General features: G+C 43.7%; 1 protein-coding gene across 1 annotated transcript; it reads right to left on the minus strand.

The window, feature by feature from the left end:
* Positions 1–2,588: 2,588 nt before the first annotated feature.
* kbtbd8 (kelch repeat and BTB (POZ) domain containing 8) lies at positions 2,589–9,833 on the minus strand. The gene is made up of 4 exons (XM_076267794.1): positions 9,816–9,833; positions 8,197–8,404; positions 6,822–7,939; positions 2,589–6,354 (listed from the first exon to the last, which is right to left on the minus strand). Exons 1-4 carry the CDS (start codon positions 9,829–9,831, stop codon positions 5,891–5,893), a joined length of 1,806 nt encoding a protein of 601 aa, XP_076123909.1. The 5' UTR covers positions 9,832–9,833; the 3' UTR covers positions 2,589–5,890.
* Positions 9,834–23,040: the final 13,207 nt, after the last annotated feature.

Raw genomic sequence — 23,040 nt, forward strand, 5'->3', positions numbered from 1 at the left:
ATATTTCTACATCTTATGTTTCATGTATGAATGAACCACTTTCTTACATTCCTTACATGTCTATCGTGTCCAGTGCATTAGCATGTTGTGCTGCTACCACAATGCAGACATGTACGTTTCATGGACAAGCTTAATTAATGATGAATACCCTAATGAAATAGGTAAGATGTGACTGTCCGTGACGGCACTTCCTCACTGGAGACTGATGGATGTTTCATGGCACTTCCATGCCCACTACCAGCTTCCTATATCAATTCTTCATGCTGGGCTGTCACTAGGTAATGAGGCTCGGAGGGCACTTCTTCCTCCAGAGATGGTTCTGGGCAACAAGGGAGGGTACCACACGGCAACCCTCTGTGAACACCAGGTTGGCACTGGTTTAATTACACATGTGCTCTGTATGTGTGTGTGTGTGTGTGTGTGTGTGTGTGTGTGTGCGTGTGTGAGTGTGTTAGGAGAGAGAGAGAGAGAGAGAGAGAGATTGGTGTCTCTGTTTGCCCTCAGTGAGTTGGTGTGCCACTGAGTGCTACTGGGAGGACAGCACACACAGAGGGGGACCTTGGACTCCTCGCAGGGATCCCCAAAGATCTGAGGCCCAGTAAACAACCCACAACCCACATGTAAGTCCATGTGGCCCACCGAGGGTCTCCATCTCCACAGGGTTCATCTCTCTCACGCACTCACACTACGCCTCCCTGAGGCCATCACAACTTTTCTGGACAGAACCAATTAGTAGTAGTAAGTGAAGGTGTTATATAAATAATGAGTCATGAAATTCAAGCAGTAAGTAACAAATTGATATAGGCTTTGTAGTAAATATTTATGATTTATGAGTTATAATTTATATAAGCTTTTAAGAAAAATGTAAAAGACAAAAAAAAAGAATAAATTTTTAATGGATTGTTGGTCCATTAACTGAAAAATGGCTGTTCAACTTAAAACTTCCATCATTAAATAGTATTATATTAGGAACGCATTAGGAGCGCAAATAGCACAGAAACATCAACAGCAATTCTATCTTTTCTTCTCGCTGCACTGAGGTTAAGACAATTGTTGAACATCATCTACAAACAAATATGGCTTGATATTTGAAATGTTCAAACAATCCACAGAAACACTAAAGCAATAGAGCAAACACATTAGGACTGCATTGGAGCAATCAGTACGCGTTGGCTTTTTTCCCCTGTCTTCAAGGGGATTACTAGTAAATCACTTGCACACAGGCTCCAATACTCCACTGAAAGAAAACCAGGGAACATCAATCACTAGCACATCCAGGCTGTTGTGTGTGCACTCCCGAAAAATAAACACACCATGTGTCGCCCCGGCAGGCCTGCCGAAAGCGAACCTCTGCATGGCTGATGATAATTGAAAATTCCAAGTAAACAGTAAGAGGATTACAATTTTGGCACACGCCAACCACTCTGAAAGGCATGTTTACAACTGATGATTAATTTCCTTGAGAAAAACACCAATGTCCAGCACTCTCCCTATAGGGCCATTAAGGAATGATTACGTACAGTCTAGCAGCACCAACAAAAAATGTGTTGATCTTTGTAAACTATAAATCATACAAAACTATTAGTAAGTATTACAAGACTCAAGGACACGCTGAATGGACTAGCCACTTTTTCACTTGTCAACAAGCCAGATTGTAAGAAAGAATGTCAGATCCCATCAATAGGATGTTCTGAATTTTCTGTGAACACCAGCATGCACCTGTTTTAAGCTGGCACCACTGGTACCTATGCTTGCACTGTTTATTCCATGCTTTTTCCAGCAGTGACCCCCATCCACTCATAAAAATGACAATGTCTTCCAAGGGTGCCGACATCATACCTACCCTTCATGACTCCTCACAATTAAAGTCAAATTTCCTTGGACAAGGTCACCATGTCAAATCCCTTGGGGAGGAGGCCAGGATGCACTGAACCTGGTTCTGATGTATTCCTCCTGTGTCTCTGTCTTTGCCAAGGACAGAATGATGAAGCCCCATGCTTCTGCTATTACACATGGGATCTGGGGGGTGGGGGACTGCCACTGACTTCGACCTACTCAATGCAAAACCACAACTTTGAGCATGGTGATGGACCCCCATTTTGGAAGAGCTCTGATCTGGCAAAGCCTGATTTAATTATAGCATGGTTGAAGAGCACAATGCAAGGTTAATGGGGAATGTCTTTATTCTATTATACAAAGCCATGTTGTCTGGGAAATGGATGGATTGGTAAATATTGTTGCAAGAGTGGTTTGCTTTAACAAGATCAAAAATCAAATATGACCACTAACTAGATATAGGATTCTCCATTAGTCATCAGATGTCCAATCATCCCTTGCCTACTGACTTTTCTGATTGTACCTTATGAATTTGTGTGGAGCTCCAGAGATGATTTCACATATAGGATAAAGTTAACTTAACAGATAATGGGAGAAATATTTCATTTATACGACTGATTTATCAAAGTAATGAACTGAAGCAGATGATGCTTCCAGAGCAGTTTACTAAAAACAAAAAGGGCCGTATTATGCAATAAATCCACCAAGAGTAGCCTGATCCAATCTATACAAAACTGATTAAAACCAACCACTTTCATTTTAATGTTTTATTTTCAAATTATGTGCAATGTGAAGTTCACAGTAAAGATCAATTAATAGTTACCAAAGTTTCATATCATACAACCAAGCAAACAAAAGTGAAAAAAGAAAGTCAAATAGAAGGAAGAACTCACTGGTGGTATCCACCAAACTGTGGATACTCAAGAAAGCTTTGAGAACCAAACAAAGGTAGCACAAGCTCTATAGCATTTTGCATGGAAAGCCGGCAATAGCATAAGGTGTGTTTTTATCTCTTACGAAGCTTTTTGTACAACGGATGACTGGTGTTTGTTGAGAGGTTAATGTACGGAGTTAATATCTGTAATGCTTTGTAGTTGTAGTTTATACTGTTACTGTGGTGATGCAATCCAAAAATAGAGAATTAGAACTTTATAATAGCGAATGTGATTTTGTTTGGAGAGTATTTTTTTCCTTTTTTTTTTCTTAAACCCCAGAGCAAAATCTTTCACATACCCAAACCTACGAGTAAATATAGAAAAAAGAAAATAATACACCCATCAGAGACATACAAACAAACAACCCATCACATCTATTATTCAAGTTGGGAAGGGTAACAAACAGGGTTTGTTTAAAAAAAAAAAAAAAAGAAAAAAAGAAACTGTGCAAGTACAGCAAACATATGATACAGTATAATACACATTTAAACAAATGATTTAAATACAGTACTGTGTTTAACAATAGAAATCCTGAGAGTTGTCCGTTGCTTCGGGTTCCTGCACCTCTGAGCTTTTTTTCAGCGGTTCACATGGGGTGAGGAGGCCATGGGCGGGGTCGAGAGGTTCTGAGGTGCTGACAGTCCCCGCCCCACAGTCACATGATCGTCGCCAGTCACTGTAGCTTCCCGCAGAGCCTTGTATCTGGCAGGGACGGCAAAGCAATGAGGGGCAGATGACAGCAAAGCCAAGCTGTGATCCGTCTATGTTGACTGTTTTCAAATCTTTTGCAATCGCTTGCTATACATGGCGAAACTAAAACTGACTAACATTTCTTTTATTTTTTTGTGAAACAGAGCTTTGAGGTTTAGAGTTCTGCTTTCTCCACAAGATTGCTTTGTCATCTGATTGAAAAGGACAACCTCCGCTATTCACAATTAAAAGGAGGGTGTAGTGCAAACTCAGGACCTGCAGGAACCTGTGTATGATCAAAACTACTAAGAAAAAAAACAATGTTGCGCTACAAGAAGGGACGTCACCCGATGGCTGTAATCGTCACGTAATTCTGTACAAGATTGTCAAATAAGCAGCACCAAATGTTTCTTCTTTTTCGGTATTTGTATTCCAGGAAGTGAAAATGCATGGATATAGACACACACAGCTCAGGATGCTTCTCCATCCTGACTTATGTGGAGTGGGTGGGGGGGGTGGGGCGGTTGTGTGGAATAATTTGCAGTGGCAAGCCGTTTTTTAAAAGTGGAAAAAATTATTCAGTGCAACAATGAGTAAGACTTTAGAGGGGCTTCGCTTGCGACTCCAACAGGCAAATATCACGCAGCCGGCATTCTGTCTCCAGGCCTGCTTTGTTTTATCTATAGGCACAATGACATCCCGGAGGGATTCTGCACTTAACGGACTCCCAGGGACATGACTTCAAACCACTCTTAAGAACTCACACAGATCACATCGATTTCAAAATCAGCACCAAACATTTAGCTTGCAACAACTGTTAATGCACTCTCGAAGAATTGAGGAATATGTTCGTTCTTTCGCCTTAGGCCTAGCCTACCCCTTCGCCCCTTTCCACACAATTTCAGCTTCTACTGTTATTGCTACGAGAACCAAACGTTCTAGACCACAATGGCGCATTTCGCAGAATGCATTTTTGGCCTTTGAGATGCCCTGTCTGAATGCAGATGTTTTGATTGTTAGAGTCTGAGGCAAGTCCACAGACAGCCACCTGCGGAGAGATGACCACTCAGACCCAACTACTTTTTTTTTTTTAAAAATGAGAAAAATCAACATCCCTCTCTCCACAATCTTCCCTTCACTCCCTATCAGACAGGCATGGCGCTTCTGTCAGCAAAACCTACTGCCCGTTTTGGATCCTCCCTCCACACACACACACACACACACACACACACACACACACACACACACACACACTCACAGCTACCCATTCAGCTGTACTCATCATATTTTTCTCTACTCCAATATGGAGACTAAGTAACTTCTTTCTACAGATGTTCTGGCTGGTGTAAGTTGTTTTTCATGAGAGATTTGGATGTTGAGGTGTTTGAGTAAGACCCAAAATGTCCACCATACTGATTCACAAAACAAGACAAACAAAAATAATCTCAAAATAAACCAACAAAAAAGAAAAATTCAAAACATAAAATGTGTGATATATAGCAAACTGGTGAGACGTACTGCAAACATTCATAACCAATACTTATACACACACACACACACACACACACACACACACACACACACACACATATATATATATTTAGATAGATATATAGATAGTGGGGAAGCCTGTTTTATGAAACAGCATGAGGGGCCTCTCGCACATCTTGGCAATGCAACGAAATGCACCAAAATGATAACGCATACCTATCACAAGCAAACACACTCAAACGTAAAACAAACATCTCAAACTCAATTCTAAAATGAATGGCCAAGCATTAGGAGGCATGGCAAACGTCACAAAACAGTAAAATAAAAAGAACGGCAAAATCAAAATGACTTGTCTTTTTTTTTTTTTTTTTAAACCTAGCTACCTAACAGAGCACACCCGCTCAACATACCCGTATGAGTACATATAGCTATATATTCTTTCATATATTTGCTTTTTGTACTTCTGGTGTCAATGCTCTGCACGAACCTGCACGAACCCATTTCCAGAGGTTGCCCCGTCACAACACCCTCAACACTGCATGCCAACAAAACTAAAGAAAAAACGAAAACACCAATTCTACCCTAACGGTCTCAAACCTAGAAGAATGACGAATGGCTCAAACACATGTTTTGCAAACCATATGATAATTGCACTTATGATTCATTGTACGGCTGTAAAACAAGTAATCGTGTGGGTGCCCTGTGCTCACTGGACAGGCATCGACGACGGGCACCTTTAGAAGAGTGTACACCCACAGCAACGACGACAACAACAAAAAACGCTGTCCTTCGGACACTCAAACACTTTGTTTAAGACTTTAGAAATCCTGATGGTCTCTAGACCGAGACACTCAGAGCAGGGCGTCATCTGACCCCTGTGGCCGAGTAGCACCTCAGGCATGCCAAGGGTGGCAATTACCCCTTTCCTCCCCGCTGCATCAGAGCACTTTGAGAAGACACTGTGGGTAGAGTTTGGCCACCACGCATTCAAAATGGCGGCCCAGGTCCCAGAGGCGATCGGGCGTCTCGTAGACCTTCTTCCATTGGTCCGCCTCGTCGTCATACTGGTAGAGGGAGTTCTTGCGGCTGGTGCGGAAGACGTGCTCCTCGACCATCACCTGCGTGGCGCGCACAAACAGGTGCAGCTTGCCGCCCAGCAGCAGTGCCTTGATGTAGGGGCTGGTGGCCTGGTCAAAGGGCAGGTCGTGCTGCTGGCTCCAGCCGTTCTGCTCGATGTCGTACACCTCCACGGTGAAGGTGCGCTGGTGGTTCCTGCAGACGCCGGCGATGTAGTAGATGCAGTTTCTATGCAGCACGGCCAGTCCCTGGCTCCGCGGGATGCTCATAGGGGTTAAGTGGCCCCAGTAGTCCCTCCGAGGATCAAAGAAGAAGAAGTACTCCCCTGTAAGTGAATGACTCCATGTTAGAGGGGAAAAAAACACAACCCAAGTAGGTCAGATGGTTACACAGACTTTTTCCTGTAGGGCAGGCCAAAGCAGTTACCTTAAGCACAGCACAGTCAGCAGTCAAGTATGTCTAGGTATCTCTCAATATCTCTACTCTATGCCCCTATCCTACTCTTGTTCCACAGGAGGTCCACATATGCTGTAAAAGCACAGCTATTCTCATAAACGCTGCATATTGAACCTACAAATTTTACTCCAGCCTACTCTATTGGCTACTCTTCATGGCCACTGGAGGAGGCCACTCTTCATCTGCCATTAAAAGTCCAACAAATCATACCAATGTTTGTCCAACTCACAAACCATGCGTATGCTCACATTAGGCAAAAATAAGAAGGCTGCTGAAAGTGAAAGATTTAAAGTTCTAAATTTGTAGGTTTTAACTACATGTTGGTATAAATCTCACCTTGCAAGACGTAGATCCTTTCCTTATACTCCACAGCACTATGAAACTCCATGGCAACGGGCATGGGGCTAACGGCAGTCCAGCAGTTGTCGCGGGCGTCGTAGCACTCGACCGACTTGAGCGCGTTCCGCCCGTCGCCCTCGTAGACGCGACCTCCCAGCGCGTACAGCTTTCCGCAGCAGTGCACCAGCCGGCAGCCGATGCGCGCCCGCAGCAGTGGCGCCCGCGGCAACCAGCGGTTGTTGGCGTGCTCGTACTGCCAGAAGTCGCTCTCTGCCCGGTGGTCGATACACACCTCGCTGTTGCTGGGCCGGTACCCGCCGGCGATGTAGATGTCGTTCTCCGAGGTGACCAGGATGCCCACCTCGCGGAGGTCGTTGGGCGGCTTGCACAGCTTGTACACCTTCCCTGTGGCCGTGTCCAGGCAAGGCACCGTCTGCTTCTTCCCTGAGTGCTTGTGCGCCGCGTCAAAGCAGATCACCATCTCGGAGGCGGTCATGCCCAGCCGCTGCGGACACCCGTTGGTGCCATTGAGGTGGCCCTTGTCGACGGGCTCCTTGGGCATGGCGATCGCCAGGGCTGGCGGGATGCGGCTGCGGAAGGCCTCGTCCAGCAGCGGCAGGCGGATGCACTTGGAGAACACCTCTTCCAGGTGAGTCTGGCGCCCGTCCCGGTCCTGCTCCAGCCAGCGCACCACGCTCTCGTACACGTGCTCCTCCTTGGTCACGTTCAGGTCGTCGCTGTTCAGGATGCCCACCAGCTGCTCTTTGGTCAGGTGCAGGAACTCCTGTTCGCCCACCACGCACAGGAACTTCTTGCGGATGTAGTCCTGCGAGCGCTCCCGCAGCTCCTGGTGCCCGTACGCGTCCGCAAACATGAACACGCCGATACAGTTCTGCGGGTCCAAGCGGCTGATCATGAACTGGGCACACTGGTCCTGCAGTGCCGGGATTTGGAAGATGCTGGCGGCTGTGAAAAGCGCCTGCACGTTGGACTCGGAGAGCGTGACGCGGGACGTGTAGGCGTAGTCCAGGACTAGGTGCATGGACTCTGATTCCACGCCAACGATGCGCACCTCTCGCTGGCTGCTTTCTGTAAGGCCACTTGTGAACATGGATCTGTGATGCAGAACATATAAAAGACTCTAAGCTTCAGATGAAAGTGGGCAAATTCAAAGCTACCAAAGACTACCATTATAATAATATATCATCATATATGACAGAGGCTTTTGATTGAAGTATTTTTCATTTCAGATCAACATCTAAAACAGAGCGTTTCAAGTTTATGTAAAGCTAACTAATTTTATACCTATTTTGATCAGCTTTGGCAGCTTTTCCATTTTGATGTTTAACTAAAGCCGTGACGCCATACTTACCTGAAGTAAGGGCTAATGGCGGCCAGGACATTTCTGTGACAGGAAAATGTCTTGCCATGGTCCACCTCCACAACGATATCGGTCAACTGTGCTTCATCATACAGGACTTTTAGCTGCTGGAGGACGTTGCATGCATGAAGAGCGTCTACCCCATTGAAGCTTGTATTTGCTGGAGTTCCATTCTGCACTTGTAACAGCTTTCCGACCTCTGAAGATGTCGAATTAAAAAAAGACGACAACAATCAATGTCAATGGAATACAAACACATACATACCATACATACATACATACATACATGAGACATACATACATGAGACACAATTGTGAGCTGCTTGATTATACTGAGGAAAACATTTATGTCTCTTCTATAAAGGAAACATTTCAGCGTGTTCTCTTTAGTACTTGTACCAACATTGTAGCAGACCTTACTGTGCTCAAAAGGCTGATTATGATGAGACAACCTTTGAAACCTATATGAATATGCATTACCACTGATGTCTTAACTTCACTGCACCCCATACCACCAAAGAGTGGCGAAATTAGACAGTAGATACTTCTGACAATGTGAGGATCATAGCTGGACATAAACATGCGCTCGATTAATCAATCAAACTTAATAAGTGCTGAACACAAACTTCAAGAATATGTTGTTAAACAAAAGGGGTAAAATGCATTAGAAAACGCTGAACTTTCCAATTCAATTTATGTCTTTTGTCTGAGAAAGTCTTCCCGATTTTACACAATCTGACTGACCTGACAAAACAAAGGACATGTGGCAATGAGGTACTTGAGTCAGCGGATTTCAACAGCTTGCTACATAGCTTGCTGGCTATAGCCCCAAAGCGTCAAACCAGTCTACAACTGCTAGCACGATACAAGTGATATCAGCTATCTGGCTAACTAATGTTAGCTGCCCATATAGCCAGCTAGCTAATGTGTTTACGCCAGTGGCTTGCAGTGCTGTTACGATAGCAAAGTTATACAGCCCGACTCAGTGAAGTTAGTGTTAGATAGATTACATTAATGACGCTAATGTTGATCGACCAGGCAATACAGTAAAATGTTCCACATGTTTGACTTGCTAAATTATCAACACCTGAGCTATTGTGGCAGCGAGGTATTTGGAGGCTATGGAGCTACTATTTGCTAGTCCGATTTGGACAAGACGTTCAAAAGTTAGCAAGCTAATATTAGCCAGAAATGGCTAGCAAATACTTTGGTGGCTATCGATTTACATTAACGTTACACTAATTCACACTGCCTGATACATGTTACATCGGGAGATTGACAGAACAGGGGCATGAGACAACAAGGTAAAATGTTTCTGAATCTAAAAAATGTAACAAATCAGGCCGGGTGTTCAATGTTTACACAATCGGCAGTCATGGTTGGCAAGTTAGCCGACTAGCTAGCTATCGAGCTAACGCCACACTTTTTTTAAACTGATATAACCATTCATTTTGAGTTGGTCAATGTTCCGTTAAATAAGCATACTTGTCAACAGAATTCACGATGAACACATTCTAAATCATGAATTAAACTTTCTGAATATTTTGTAAATGTTTAAACGTATTGTGATACGTTTAAATCTTTAAGTGAAACAATTAAGAAGCTCAAACCTCCACCGGCAGCCATTCTCGCCCAGTCTGTCTCGCTGCAGATGGTAAAACCAGACGTCACCAGTGGATCTGAGCCCCGGAAACAAGCACTATCCAATCATTTCTGTCGAAGTGAAAAGAATAGCCAATGGCGTTGTACTCCACTAAAGTTGGAAAATGTATTTCAACACAGCAACAATGTTGGCATGTGAAGGCTACAGGTGCCAAAAAAAACGAACCCTGATCAATGATTTCTCACTAGAGCCTAGCTTAATCTTGATTTATGATCTTGCAGCCTACTCACTCTCACTCACATGCAACATAACATTTTTTAGACCTTTCTTAGACCATCACGATAAGGCAGTATTTAAAGAAACGTCTAATAATCGGGTCATAATCAACAAGAACGTCTGTATCCGCCAATTAAAGATCTGGGGGGAAGTTATTTATCTGAAATCTGACGAAGACACTAATGACTAAGACATTAATTGCAGATTGTGGAGTCTGAAAAGTTTCTTGGATCATTATAGTCAGTATAAACCACGTTCTGCCAAATGTCAGAGATCTTTATGTGAGCAACAAACTGATCCAAACCATTTGGATCTGTAGGCTAATATGTAGGCCTATGCTACAGACCTTTTATTTATTTTCTTATTTCATCACACGTCAAAACACACACACACACACACACACACACACACACACACACACACACATATCTGACTTTCTCCAACTTTTGCACATCTCCATAGAACTTTATTATTTATTTATTATTTATTTATTATTTTGATTTCTCCTCCATCTACCCATGTCCTTGATTGCCTAGCCTTTCTGCCCCCCCCTACCCCCATCCCCAACACACACACAAAAAACACGCACACTTACATCATCACTGTCATCACCTCACATACATACAGCACACTGTAGTTCACAGGAGGTAGCCAATCTCTCCCCCTTTGAAAACAATATGCACTAGTCTGTACCATCACTAGAATCTCATATGTCCAGGCCAAACCATTTGTTTTGGAAAAGGGTAGTGATACAGATTCAGACTGGTCTGTTGAGGGTCGTTGGACCAGCTCACAGTGGTCTGCACAAGTGGCTAAGCAGTCAAGAAGCAATGGAAAGGTATGCAATAGTGTGGGACAGATTTAATGTCGGATCATCATTACCCAAGATTCAGGGTAAATGGAATTATGAAGACGAAGAGACTACAATTCCAATAAAGTATGCTCAAAAAGTGAGTAAGGAAAACTACCTTTAGTCTATAGGATAGTGTGGCTTATAAACTGCCAACTTCTTCAGATATTAAACGTATATAACTGCTTGATCCAATTTGTCAAAGCATAGAGACATTTTTAGACATGCACAATTCATTACACAAATTAAATTTCAATTGTTGGCTATTTAAGATTGATTGCTTAATTACAGGCCTCAATAAATCATGTTTAATTAAGAGAATTCATACAATTAAGGTTGCCGTGCATTGACTGGCAGGTCACTAAGTGGGCACATAGAGATTGCGTGCACTGCACGTAGAGAACTCTCTTGTGTTCAACCATCTTGATGTAGAGGAGACGGGGCTCTACTTGCGACTATTCCAGAGGGGTGGGGTGGAGGGTATTTTCCTCCTGGAGCCAGAGATGATGTTTCCCCATCACCAGCAATACCACTGGTAAACTATTCAGGCAAAAGCAGCTGTTACTACCCCGCATCATGACCCCCCCTTCTTTCTCAGCATTGCACAGAGTGGAAATTCACTCAAATGCCAGAACCAGCAATCCAGCGCTGTAAAATAACAGAAAAAGAGTCAAATGAAATAGAATGGCGATCCACACAATCGATTTCACATTTCTCTCCCCAATATCTCCTTCATCAGCTTTAGTGGAGGCTGTGAAATTGGCCCCTACTGTTCAGAAATGTTTTGCTTATATTTTCAACATAATAATTATTATGTTGAAAAAATATAAAAGGATAAGGCTGTTTTGGTTCTGGTTTGGTTGCAACTTTGTTGTTAGGTTGAAGCTTTAAAAGCATAAAAGCATTTATAACACGAGCTTTGCTATGTGTATGAAAAGTACTTATATATCATCCGGTGTCCTTGGTTGTTGTTGTTATTTTACTGTATATGCATTCTCAGCAGGCTGCAGAAGAGGACTGATACCCAATAAGAAAATGTATTTTCCCCCGACCTGCATTTTATATGCATTATGTGTCTTTTTACGCGGATGCACAGAAATACATAACCTTCTCTTTTCCCCTCCAATGTCCCCCTCACACTGATGTGCATATCACATTCAAAAAAACTATACAATGTTTCCACACACACGTGAGTGAGTCTTGAGGGGAAAAATTGTACTTTGGTGATGAATCTTTCCCCATCTCGACTTGAAAAGCTCTCTCCTCTCGGGGTGAGAGACAATCATCCCGAACCTCCTGCATGGTTGAGGGAAGGGGATAAGCGGCAAAATCCCTGAGCTCGGGCCATTGAATTGCAGAAAAGACAAGGGAATGGGATGGAATACAAGTGGGAGAGGAGGCAGGGGGTGTAATTGTAGTTTAAATGTGTGTTTTTGTCAGAGGTGGGGGGAATAGGTTATTATATGCCTCCAGGGACCTTGAAGAGAATGCCTGTGGATGTTCTGAAGAGCCTACCAGTCGCCCCATGCCTTCCGTGCCACCCAGGACGAGACAAATAGAAGCACGGCGGGACGGCGCAGTAAATACCAGCCCAGAGTACCCACTTCATGTTTAAAAAGTGCCTCTCTACCCCCTATCCGAACAGGCGAATGAATACGGGAGCATCTGCTGCAGGCTCCAGGCTCTGCCATCATTCACTGTGTAATCCCCAAGATGGAAAGGTCTTTCGCTCTCTATAGCTATTGAGGAAGCTGTTTCTTTTTTGACTGCTCCTTAATCAGAAGTTAATATAAGAAAGATGAATTCAGTGGTTTTGTTAATTTGGTATATATTAATAAATGTGGTGGCATATGAATGAACATTATACAAATAGTTCTGGGCCTAGTTCTGGTGTGGTTGTTTTTTTGTCATTAACAGGGAGATTCGATTGCATTCTTACATTAAACTTATTTAAGAAGCCATTATCTTTACTGACTACCCACTGAGCGCAGGCATAATTGGATATAATATGAAAGAACACACACAAGTCACATTTTTGTTTCATGCAGAGCACATCTGTTCCCTCTCGATAAGAAGTAATCTATTTCATCGCCCGTAATACAACTGGCCACAGATGTGCGTCCAAGGTGCCTCTGTCAGCTTCCATTTATCTGAGCCTATGAGCACACACACACACACACACACACACACACACACACACACACACACACGGCAAAAACAAGGCATGCACAAAAATGCACAAACACACTGATTGTCTCGTTTCTCCAGTACACAAGGCCAGAGAGAGAGAGAGAGAAGAGAGACAACCGTAGGAGGTGAGTTGCAGTGCAGGCAGGCTGGCTACCACACTCTCTTCCACCCTGTTCACCACTCACACACAACTTTTTTTTGAAACACTTCATTAAGCCGGGTGACCGTGCCTCAGCTGTCCTTCAGGTTGTTAAAGCAAACAAACAAGGCAACACAGCCTGCTGTGAGGTCAAGCCATTTGTTCCACTTGTCCGGCTGATGGATTCAGTTTTATAAAATCCGGCTTTATTTAGCCAGCTCCTAATTGCAAAGGGAGAGGGGGGTGAAAAAAAGAACGGAAAAAAGCACACATCCATGAAGTGCTTTAACAACCTCTCCCTCTCCCTTCTCTCCACCCCCTCCTTTCTCTTTCGCTCCCTCTTTTTCTATCCCTCTGTCATTCTCATCTTCTTCACAGGCCATGTGTCCTGCGAGATGGTTCAGCTCATTTGATGCAGGGGCGGTTGGGGTGGATTGGGGGGCAGGGGGGTGATGGGTGGGGGTGGGGGTTGGGTAGTGGACACCCAGCTGGGAGGTCCACGGCTCTAATAGTAGAATCGGATTAGAGGACTCCCCCAGCGTGCTCCATGCACCCATGTGTGAAAGCTCTGGCTGTCATCAATATTGAGGCGGTGGCACGGGGAGATCCATCAGCAAATCCGATTGCACACTGAGAATTCTGAGGTCCCAGCAGAAACAGGGCATGGTGTGGGGAGGGTCTCTCTATCTCTCTCTGACTCTCTCCCTCTCTCTCTCTCTCTCTCTCTCTCTCTCTCTCTCACTCTCTCTCTTTTTGCATTATACTGTTCCCCGGGCAAGTATTCTCCATCATGTCAACGTAATGTACCACACAGAGGCAATCATACAGCCCCCAAGCCTTGCAATGACTGCTTAGAGAAGAATCATCTCTACCGTGCAGCAAGTGTGCGCCAGTCAATATGATCTCTTCCTCCCCAATACGTTGCAAAAGTCTTCATCACATTCTCCCCCTAGGGGATGGCATATCTTTGGCAGTTTGGATGTGTCCAGGATTTCTTCCCAGCCTCTTTCACAGTCCAGGTTTACATTTTTCATCACAACTAAACAATTGTCACGTCTGTTTATACCACTTTAATTTATGTTTAAATAGGTATTTTAGATTAAACACAACTGGACATTATTTGGACTGGACGTTATTATAAATGTGTCTCCCCTCACAGAATGTGTAGCTATACTCACAAGCCTTAAAACAGCAGCCTGCTTATGTCCACTCACACTGTGTTTGAGAAATGGCAAAGGGGGCATGGGTTTTTCACCTAAAGTGCTGACAAGAAGCATGGGCGGGTATTATCGCGTGATTGATTAACCGGACAGCCAGCCCGAGGGGCTGACACAGCACCGGGTCAGATGAGAACGTTCCGGTCCAAGATCACCACCACCACCACCCGTGTGCATGTGGACGTGAACGCTACAGCCGACGGGCTAACTCAACCAACCACTTCAGCAAGGACAAAGCACTTTTTAAGCCAGGGAGTGCCCTTGGAATGTTGCACGGTGACAACAGCACAATTATCTGTATCATTTATTGGAAACAAATGACTAATGGTGCACATAATGGTTGTTGACTTGCATGGGAAGAGTTGCATTTATTCCAGACAGTACAGAGAAGGTGAGGGATTAGTTGTTTGGAGATAAGCACTGCTGAAATCACTCCTCTGCATTGTGGCAAAAAAACACAGAAGATTAATCAGAACTGGTTGTTCGTACAACATGTTATTCCTCATCCAGCACTATCACGCACAATCAGTGCTTCCTGATTGTGACTTGTGGTTGTTTTCTTTTTGGCACATTCAGGCACAGATATAATCTCCTCCACCTTTGCATATTTAGAACCGCTCTGAATGTTCTGTTTCAGTATCCCTGGTGTTGACAGGCACCAGGATTAATTCCAGCAGCTTTTTCTTGCCCTGTGCTTATTCCAGAGCACTGCTTCCAATTTATGTGACTTTTACAAAGATAATAAACAGTTTGTTGAAGAAGCAAGTTACTGTTCAATCACTCAAGATTTAAAGAGACACAATTTACACTATGAGTCCTGTCTTAGAGTTATTTTACAGCATGTATTTAAAGATTTTTTCCAAACTTTTTCATATTTTTTATTACTGCAGACTGCATTATTGCCTACAGCAGAACATTTTTATATGTTTATATTCATGCAATATAATACTGAGTTTCAATATAATGAGCAAAGAGGCTAAAATCCCCTATAGTGTCTGTCTCTATTTAACACATCTCTGTAGGGGAGGAAGGTTTACTCTTGACAATATTGAGTATTGCTACTAGTTCCTACTACAGATAAGGCACCGTAGCTCTGGCCTATGTGGAGCCGAGAGCTTGGAGAGACATTCCTAGTCTCCAGAAAATAAAAGTCTGTGTGGCTGCAGTATGGAATCTGCTGGGTCAGTGGAAATCTACTGCCGAGGCCCAGCTGTGCTTGACACTGAAGTCAAGAGGAGAAGCCTGTGACCTGAGTGAAGTTGGACCCAGCCCTTGGACCATGAAGAGAGAAAGAGAGAGAGAGAGAGAGAGAGCAGAGGGTCAGAGCAGAATGCAGCAGTGCCGATAAAGAAATGCTCCACATCAAAGCGCTCATCTTCAAGAGAACATGCAAGTGCCAGCAGAAAGGCTGTGAAAGATTGGCTCCAAATCACAGGTGCTCTTGCTGTTTGTATTATGATTCATGTCGTGTTTTTGGCCCTCTCATCTCTGTCCTGGCTTGCTATACTCTTTAATCACATGTGTGAGAGCATGTCTCTTTCAAAGGAAAGTAGAGGACATTGGATGAATATGTAGGAGTATTGAGAGATGGTTAAAATGATTATGGATTGTGTCGATGGCCATAAAATATTTTTAGCAGAAAATCAGTCTTATATGAAGACAAATAATTTCAGATATTTAGCTTTTTTTTTGGTGTCTCATAATGCCTTAATCTGTCAAATCAATAGAAATAGCAGGTTATCAAGAGATTATCAATCACCCTGGACTGAATTTGGGAAATGTCAGTTACAAACAACATTGTATTGTTATGGATGAGAAGATATGGTGATGAAAGATATTCCCAGTGCTTATGTGGAGGAATTGTGAGTTAAACACAGATATTTGTCTTTGTTTTAAAATCTATTTCATTTTGACTGGTTGCTTTATTGGCAGTTGTGTGTACAGAAAGATCAGTAACATCCTGCCTAGAGTCCATCGGAACAAAATAATCAGAAAATAATCGCAGCCAAGACTCCCACGGATTGGGTCTTACTGGGGCAAACGCCCGTGCCATGTTTGAGCTCCGACTGGCTGCATGGTGAGGAGCCGGCAGGAATACTGATAAGGAAGCTTTGTGTGTCAAAGTCACTGACCTGAGGTGCAAAAAGATATGGCGCCCACCTACTTAGGAGCCTGTGCAACATAATATGTGACCATCAGCTGTGCATCAACTCACAATGCAACACGGCTCATCCGCTTTCATCGAATCATATGAATCACTCTTATCCGTCAGTCATCTAAGAGCATTCACTAGAGACAGATCCTTAATGTGCAAATGGTCTGGGCACAAGTCCTACCTGTGAACACATGAAGCTGTCAGTAGGAAGAGGGGAAAGGAGGGGAAAGGAACATCTATCTTTTTATAAATCTCAAATAGTTGTGAATGAAAGAGTATAGACATGGCTTTTCTCTGTCTGGCTGACATCTCCTGGCCATGACGGAGGACTGTGGCTGGGAGTTAATTAAGCGCTCAGCCTCTGAAGCCATATCCACACCGGGGACCATGTGCGCAGCCTCCTTAAGCGCCCTTGAAATGAGACTGGATTTGCACTGCATTCAGGGCTGTGGAGCATGTCATTCCCTTCTTTCTATAGCTTGTCCATTTATTTTTGTCATGTTTATTTTTATTCTCTCTCTCTCTCTCTCTCTCTCTCTCTCTCTTTCTCTCTCTCTCTATTTGTTCTGCACTCACGTACTGTATGTTGTGGGTATTTTGTTATTTTGCGGCGATTCTCTTCTATTATTTTGTGGCGAGTCTTTCTCTTTCTCTCTCTCTCTCTCTCTCTGTGTGTGTGTGTGTGTGTGTGTGTGTGTGTGTGTGTGTATGTGTGTGTGTTTGACTGTGAATCTGATACGCATATTTGTGGAGCCTATATGTCTGAGAGAGCTAGAAAAAGAGTCTTTTTGCAAGTCTGCACTGAGGCACCAGTGGCCAGCCAGCATGAGTAACGATGGACGAACATCACAGGCTGGCCATAAACCAAACTCCCCTAATCACTTCAGAGATGAAGCTACACTGTCTTCACTTGTGTCAGAGTAAATTGGCCGCTGGAATAAACCCGCTCCCGCCCGACTCTTGTCTTATGTACGATAATACAGAAATCTGTCTGATGAAGAAGAATGGGATGAAGAATCCCATTTTCCCCTCTTCTCTGCATTATGCATGGAATCAGCTCAGTGTGCCTCTCACTGAGGGATGCAGATGATTCGTCTGATTCCGGCAACACTGGCGATCTGTCCCGATTCAATCAATCAGTCATTTAAACACTGAGTTCTATGTAAGGCATGTTCATGTAAACTATTTTGGTCACTGTGAATAATTGGGATCCAGCAGACATGAATTCATACTTTTCATGAGGGACAGGGGAGTGTCAAACAGAATTTAAATTATGTTTATGGTTCAAGTCATTCTTTCTCTCACAGCTTGCATTCAAAGGGAATTAAAACTTGAATATATAATTTAAGCTGTAAGTTTCAGTGTAGTTCTGGAGATTTTAATTCAGAATGCTTAATTGCTTTGGTCAATCAAATTCCGGAAAAAAATGTGTTTCTCATGTTTTCCATTAGCTAGTTGAATGCATGTGTTTTTTTCTGATTGGAGTGTTGTCTCATTTTGAATTGACTTGAATATCTCTCATCCCCTGGATACCAAGGTGAATTTGCCAATGCTGGTTTTTGAGTAACTCACACAAACTTGACTGGATCTCTTTGGAAGAGCAACATTGCCATCTAACAATCTGAGGGGGAATGACAAGGCCTGGCATCATGAAACACATCCTTTCATGAATTTCATGACTAAATTTTAAAAGTAAAATCCAGCTCCCTCAATTGTCATAAATAATAAAATCCCCCACTTTGCTGTCTGGTCTGTGAAAAACACAATGGACTGCATTTAAGACCACAAACGAATGGCGCAGCTGAGAAATATACGCAGGGACGTTGTGTGTGCATGTCTGTGTAACTAGTCATTTGAACCATAAAATATGGATTTTGATTACTTCCCAAAAGTGTTCACTGGAACACCATCCAACCTTACTCACTCCCCTCACCTCTCCACCCCAAAAATAACCACCACCACCACCCCACACCAACCGCCCCCACCCCCACCCTCGGCCTGACACACTTTGCCACTTATCATGCACATTCTAAGTCCAGCCAGACCTTGGCATCATGCATGAGGTGTGAAATGTATTCCGCTGGCCCACATTGTGGAGCCGTTTGCCCGGCCACACATTTGCATGTGATGCGGCGGCAGTGGCAGTGGCGGTGGCGGTGGCCATAAAAACGGAAATAATAATAACAATAATAATAACCCGCATCAACAAGGCACCGACCTCCCAGAGGAGCTGGGGGATGCATCTTGTTTAATTTGTGTGGATCTAATATGGTGGAACGGACTGGCTTTTAGTGCGTAGGGTAGCAGACAGGGGTAGTGAAGCATTATGCTGGTATGGTGGGAGCGTACGGATGCTGTGGATAATTAAACATGTGTCAGACATAGTGTACCGCGTATGCTCCCCCATAACTCAGTTTGATCAGGTGATAGCCAAACCGCTATGCTACTACCACCACCACCCGATTACTGAGACACACATGCATACTCATGCATACTACATGCGCAGGCATCCAGTATACAGACACACACACACACACACACACACACACACACACACACACACACATACACACAACCTCTTGCATACCTGTACAAATACAAAATGGCTTGATGCTCTATTCCTGATTAAGAGGGATGATTCTTTTTTTAAAAACATAATTTCATGCATAATGTCACAAAGCAGGATGCTCCAGGGCTGTGCTCTTGTGTTCTGAATTCTAATTTAACATTCAAATTGGGTTTCCTTTTTTTGTGAGCCACAGTAGCAAATCATACCGCTTAATTAATTGAAATGATGCATCGGTTCAAACTTCCCTTTTTGTACATTAGCTGTCTCCAGTCCTCTAAAGTGTGGGAGTGTGGAGGGGAATGGGCATGAGAATAACATTCATGTCAACTGAGACCATGAGACTCGTTCCTTTTAAGACATTCCCTTAACCACATCTAACATTCAGCACCACTGACACATTGTGCAACATAAGGGCAGTAGTATGTGTGTGTGTGTGTGTGTGTGTGTGTGTGTGTGTGTGTGTGTGTGTGTGTGTGTGTGTGTTTGTGTGTCTGTATGTGTGTGTGTGTGTGTGGGTGTATGTGTGTATGTGTATTGTATGTGTTTTGGGGGTGTATGAGTGCAGATTTGTGCTTACCTAAGTATTGAATGAGTTGACACATTGCATACCAAAAGACAGTGTATAAAGACAGTGTGTGTGTGTGTGTGTGTGTCTGTCTGTGTGTGTGTGTGCTGTGTGCCTGTGTCTCTGTATATTTGTGTGTATGTGTTAGGGGAGTGCATGTGTCCAGATTTGTGCTTACCTAAAAATTGCAAGAGTTGTGTGTGTGTGTGTGTGTGTGTGTGTGTGTGTGTGTGTGTGTGTGTGTGTGTGTGTGTGTATATATATGTGTGTGTGTGTGTGTGTGTATGTGTGTGTGTGTGTGTGTGTGTGTGTGTGTGTGTGTGTGTGTGTGTGTGTGTGTGTGTGTGTGTGTGTGTGTGTTGTGTCTGTGTGTGTGTGTGTGTGTCTGTGTTTGTGTATGTGAGAATGTGTGCAGGTACGTGCATGTTTTCAGAGTAAAACGCTCATTAATGCACATTCACATACAGTTGGGGAGAGGGGTTTTGATAAAGGGGAAATTAAAAAACTCAAGGAATTTTCACAAAGCAAATTGGCTTTCCATTAAGAGGCAGGCGGCGTGGGGGTCTCGAATCGCTGCGCGCACGTGCCCTGCATAACGGCTCTGTTTAAAGACAAAGAAAAACAAAAAACAAAAACACATTCAAATAGAGGAACAAAAAAACTCTCATGATAAATTGAAAAGCTTTTTTATTTCTCACACATCTCCCCGGGCACAAAGAGAGAGAGAGAGGGAGAGAGAGAGAGAGATAGAGAGAGAGAGAGAGAGAGAGAGAGAAAGAGAGTGCAGGCTATCCCCTTCATACACGACATTCCCTTTCTCCTAACAGGCCGTGACAGCTGGAGATGAAATAGAAATTTTTATATCAAACACCTACACAAAGGAGTGATGACCTTTGATCAAACAGGCGTTTGATGTTTTGACACAGAAATTTGCATCCGCGTGGCCCCTGACATAGCCAGCGTGGCACGAGGCTAATGATTATGCCCCCTGTCAGCGATGCGGAGAGGTCAGAATCCCTTTTTAGGAAATAACAGTCACTTTCATCCCACGCCATTGCAAGGATCAGCACCTTGTTTGAAGTGAAATCAGACAAAAACACATGCTCTTTAACTAATTACCAGCAGATACGGATCGTGATAGTGCTTGTGATGATACTACTCCACTGCAATCTCATTTGGATGAGAGACAGCAGTGAGTGAGCAACCTCAAAGGGACGAGAGAGAACACAGACTGTTCAAGGAGGTTGTAAGAAAAGCGTGCGCTCGTCTTTTCTCTCGTGAAGTGCTTTACAATTGAATGCTAAGGAGGCTGGTTAGAAGAGATGTGTTTGCTTTGCTTTGCTTGTTTCTGGTGAACTGCTTTGCAATTGAGTGTCGTAAAATGCAATCATGATGTGTTTTGATGCATCTCATTCTCACAATGTGAGAAACAACTGATACCTAATCACCTTCTGCCTGATACCTGATCGATGCCTATGAGGGTTTTTTTTTTAAATATCAGTGGCCTGATTGGAGCAGGCTGATAATGAAAAGAGAAGCTAAGAGTGTGTTTGATTGTTGTCATGCCAACATGACATTTTTCAGACCTCAGATCAGTACAAAATGGCTATCTGAGAAATGACTCGACTTTAATCCCTGTAATCGAGGGCCTGGCTGGAGATGTTTATTTATTTCCACTCAACACAATCACTCTAGTGCCAGAGCCAGACACTTGTCACCCAGAGGTTACTTTTCCAATCAAGAAATTCCAGATTGTGTGTAAACTTGGCCAAATGGAGAGCAATGCCATATGAACACACTGTCATAGAAAAAAAAACGAAAAAACAATTTCTTGACATTTTTACGCGCATAGTAGAAACATTGCTCTCTGGCAGGATAAGTTCTCCTGTGACTATATTGTTCTTTTTTTTTTTTTTTTTTTTAACCCACGAGGTTCAAGTATGAGCATGTAACTTCTGTTGATTTTATTTTGTTTGCTCATTTGGTGGGATCGATCACGTCCAGCCTGAGACTGCATTTCATCACTCAAATGAACAGTGCTTCGCCAGCAGCCCCACAGCCGCTGCACCGGCAGCAGCAGCAGCAGCAGAGGTTACAGGCCAGCCCAGCACAAGGTCACGCCAGCCCTGCCTTACTAATCTTTACCACACACTCAGAGTAGCAAACTTCTACAAAGCGCCATTAGCTGCTATCCCAACAATGCTGTATGTGCAAAAGCTGGGCACGGGTGGACTGTGGCACAGAAGTTATGTAAAGCTCCATCCTCTGTCGTCAGCATGCACCTCCACAACACTGTGATTTTATGAGGTAACTGGTAACTGAGGTAACTGATATTTTATGAGGTAACTGGGGTTTTTTTATGTGGCAAAGAGACGTAAAAAGACAGAGAGTGAGATGAAATTTTGTGGCATAACCCAGGTTAGCATAAGAATACCACAGTGTATGTGTGTTTTTGTTTGTATTTGTGTTTGTGTGTGTGTGTGTGTGTGTGTGTGTGTGTGTGTGTGTGTGTGTGTGTGTGTGTGTCTGTCTGTGTGTGTGTGTGTGTGTGTGTGTGTGTGTGTGTGTGTGTGTGTGTGTGTGTGTGTGTCTCTCTCTCTCTCTCTCTCTCTCTCTGTGTGTGTGTGTTTGTGTGTGTGTGTCTCTCTCTCTCTCTTTATGTGTGTGTGTGTGTGTGTGTGTGTGTGTGTCTCTCTCTCTCTCATTGTGTGTGTGTGTGTGTGTGTGTGTGTGTGTGTGTGTGTGTGTGTGTGTGTGTGTGTGCGTGTGTGTCTGTGTGTGTGTGTGTGTGCGTGTGTGTCTGTGTGTGTGTGTGTGTGTGTGTGTGTGTGTGTGTCTCTCTCTGTGTGTGTGTGTGTGTGTGTGTGTGTGAGTGTGTGAGAAAGAGAGAGTGTGCGTGTCTGACACCACATCACTGCGCTAATATGGGCTATCAATACCTAAAGCAGGGGGTGGGGAGGAAAGACAAGCTGTAGTGCTGGCCGATCCCAGCGGCTGTCAGCTGGGATGTCAGGCCTTTCATTTCCCAGCCGATAGTGAGTTTATCACACAGGCCGTCCTGCCACCATCTGGATGCTGCATCATGGGAATGGCTATCTCTTCTACTGACACAACCACCTGTCACCTCATCTGAGGAGCCTGAGCAATGCACCTGTCACAGATACAACCCTTCAAATATATAATATATGTACTTGTGTGTGTGCGTGTGTGTGTGTGTGTGTGTGTGTGTGTGTGTGTGTGTGTGTTTGTTAAAATATCTCTTTTAAAATCT

The sequence above is a fragment of the Alosa pseudoharengus genome, unplaced genomic scaffold (assembly GCF_046254945.1).
Source record: "Alosa pseudoharengus isolate Yale_2024_CS ecotype anadromous, Long Island Sound unplaced genomic scaffold, YU_APseudo_1.1 YU_APseudo_1.1_scf_5, whole genome shotgun sequence".
In the NCBI taxonomy this organism is placed as follows: Eukaryota; Metazoa; Chordata; class Actinopteri; order Clupeiformes; family Clupeidae; genus Alosa; species Alosa pseudoharengus.

Bases quoted from the DNA above. Each gene is read 5' to 3' on its own strand.
- kbtbd8 (XM_076267794.1), bottom strand. The intron at 7,940-8,196 runs GTAAGTATGGCG...TCTGCATCACAG, and splicing joins GCCATTAGCCCTTACTTCAG to ATCCATGTTCACAAGTGGCC. The intron at 6,355-6,821 runs GTGAGATTTATA...ATTCACTTACAG, and splicing joins AAGGATCTACGTCTTGCAAG to GGGAGTACTTCTTCTTCTTT.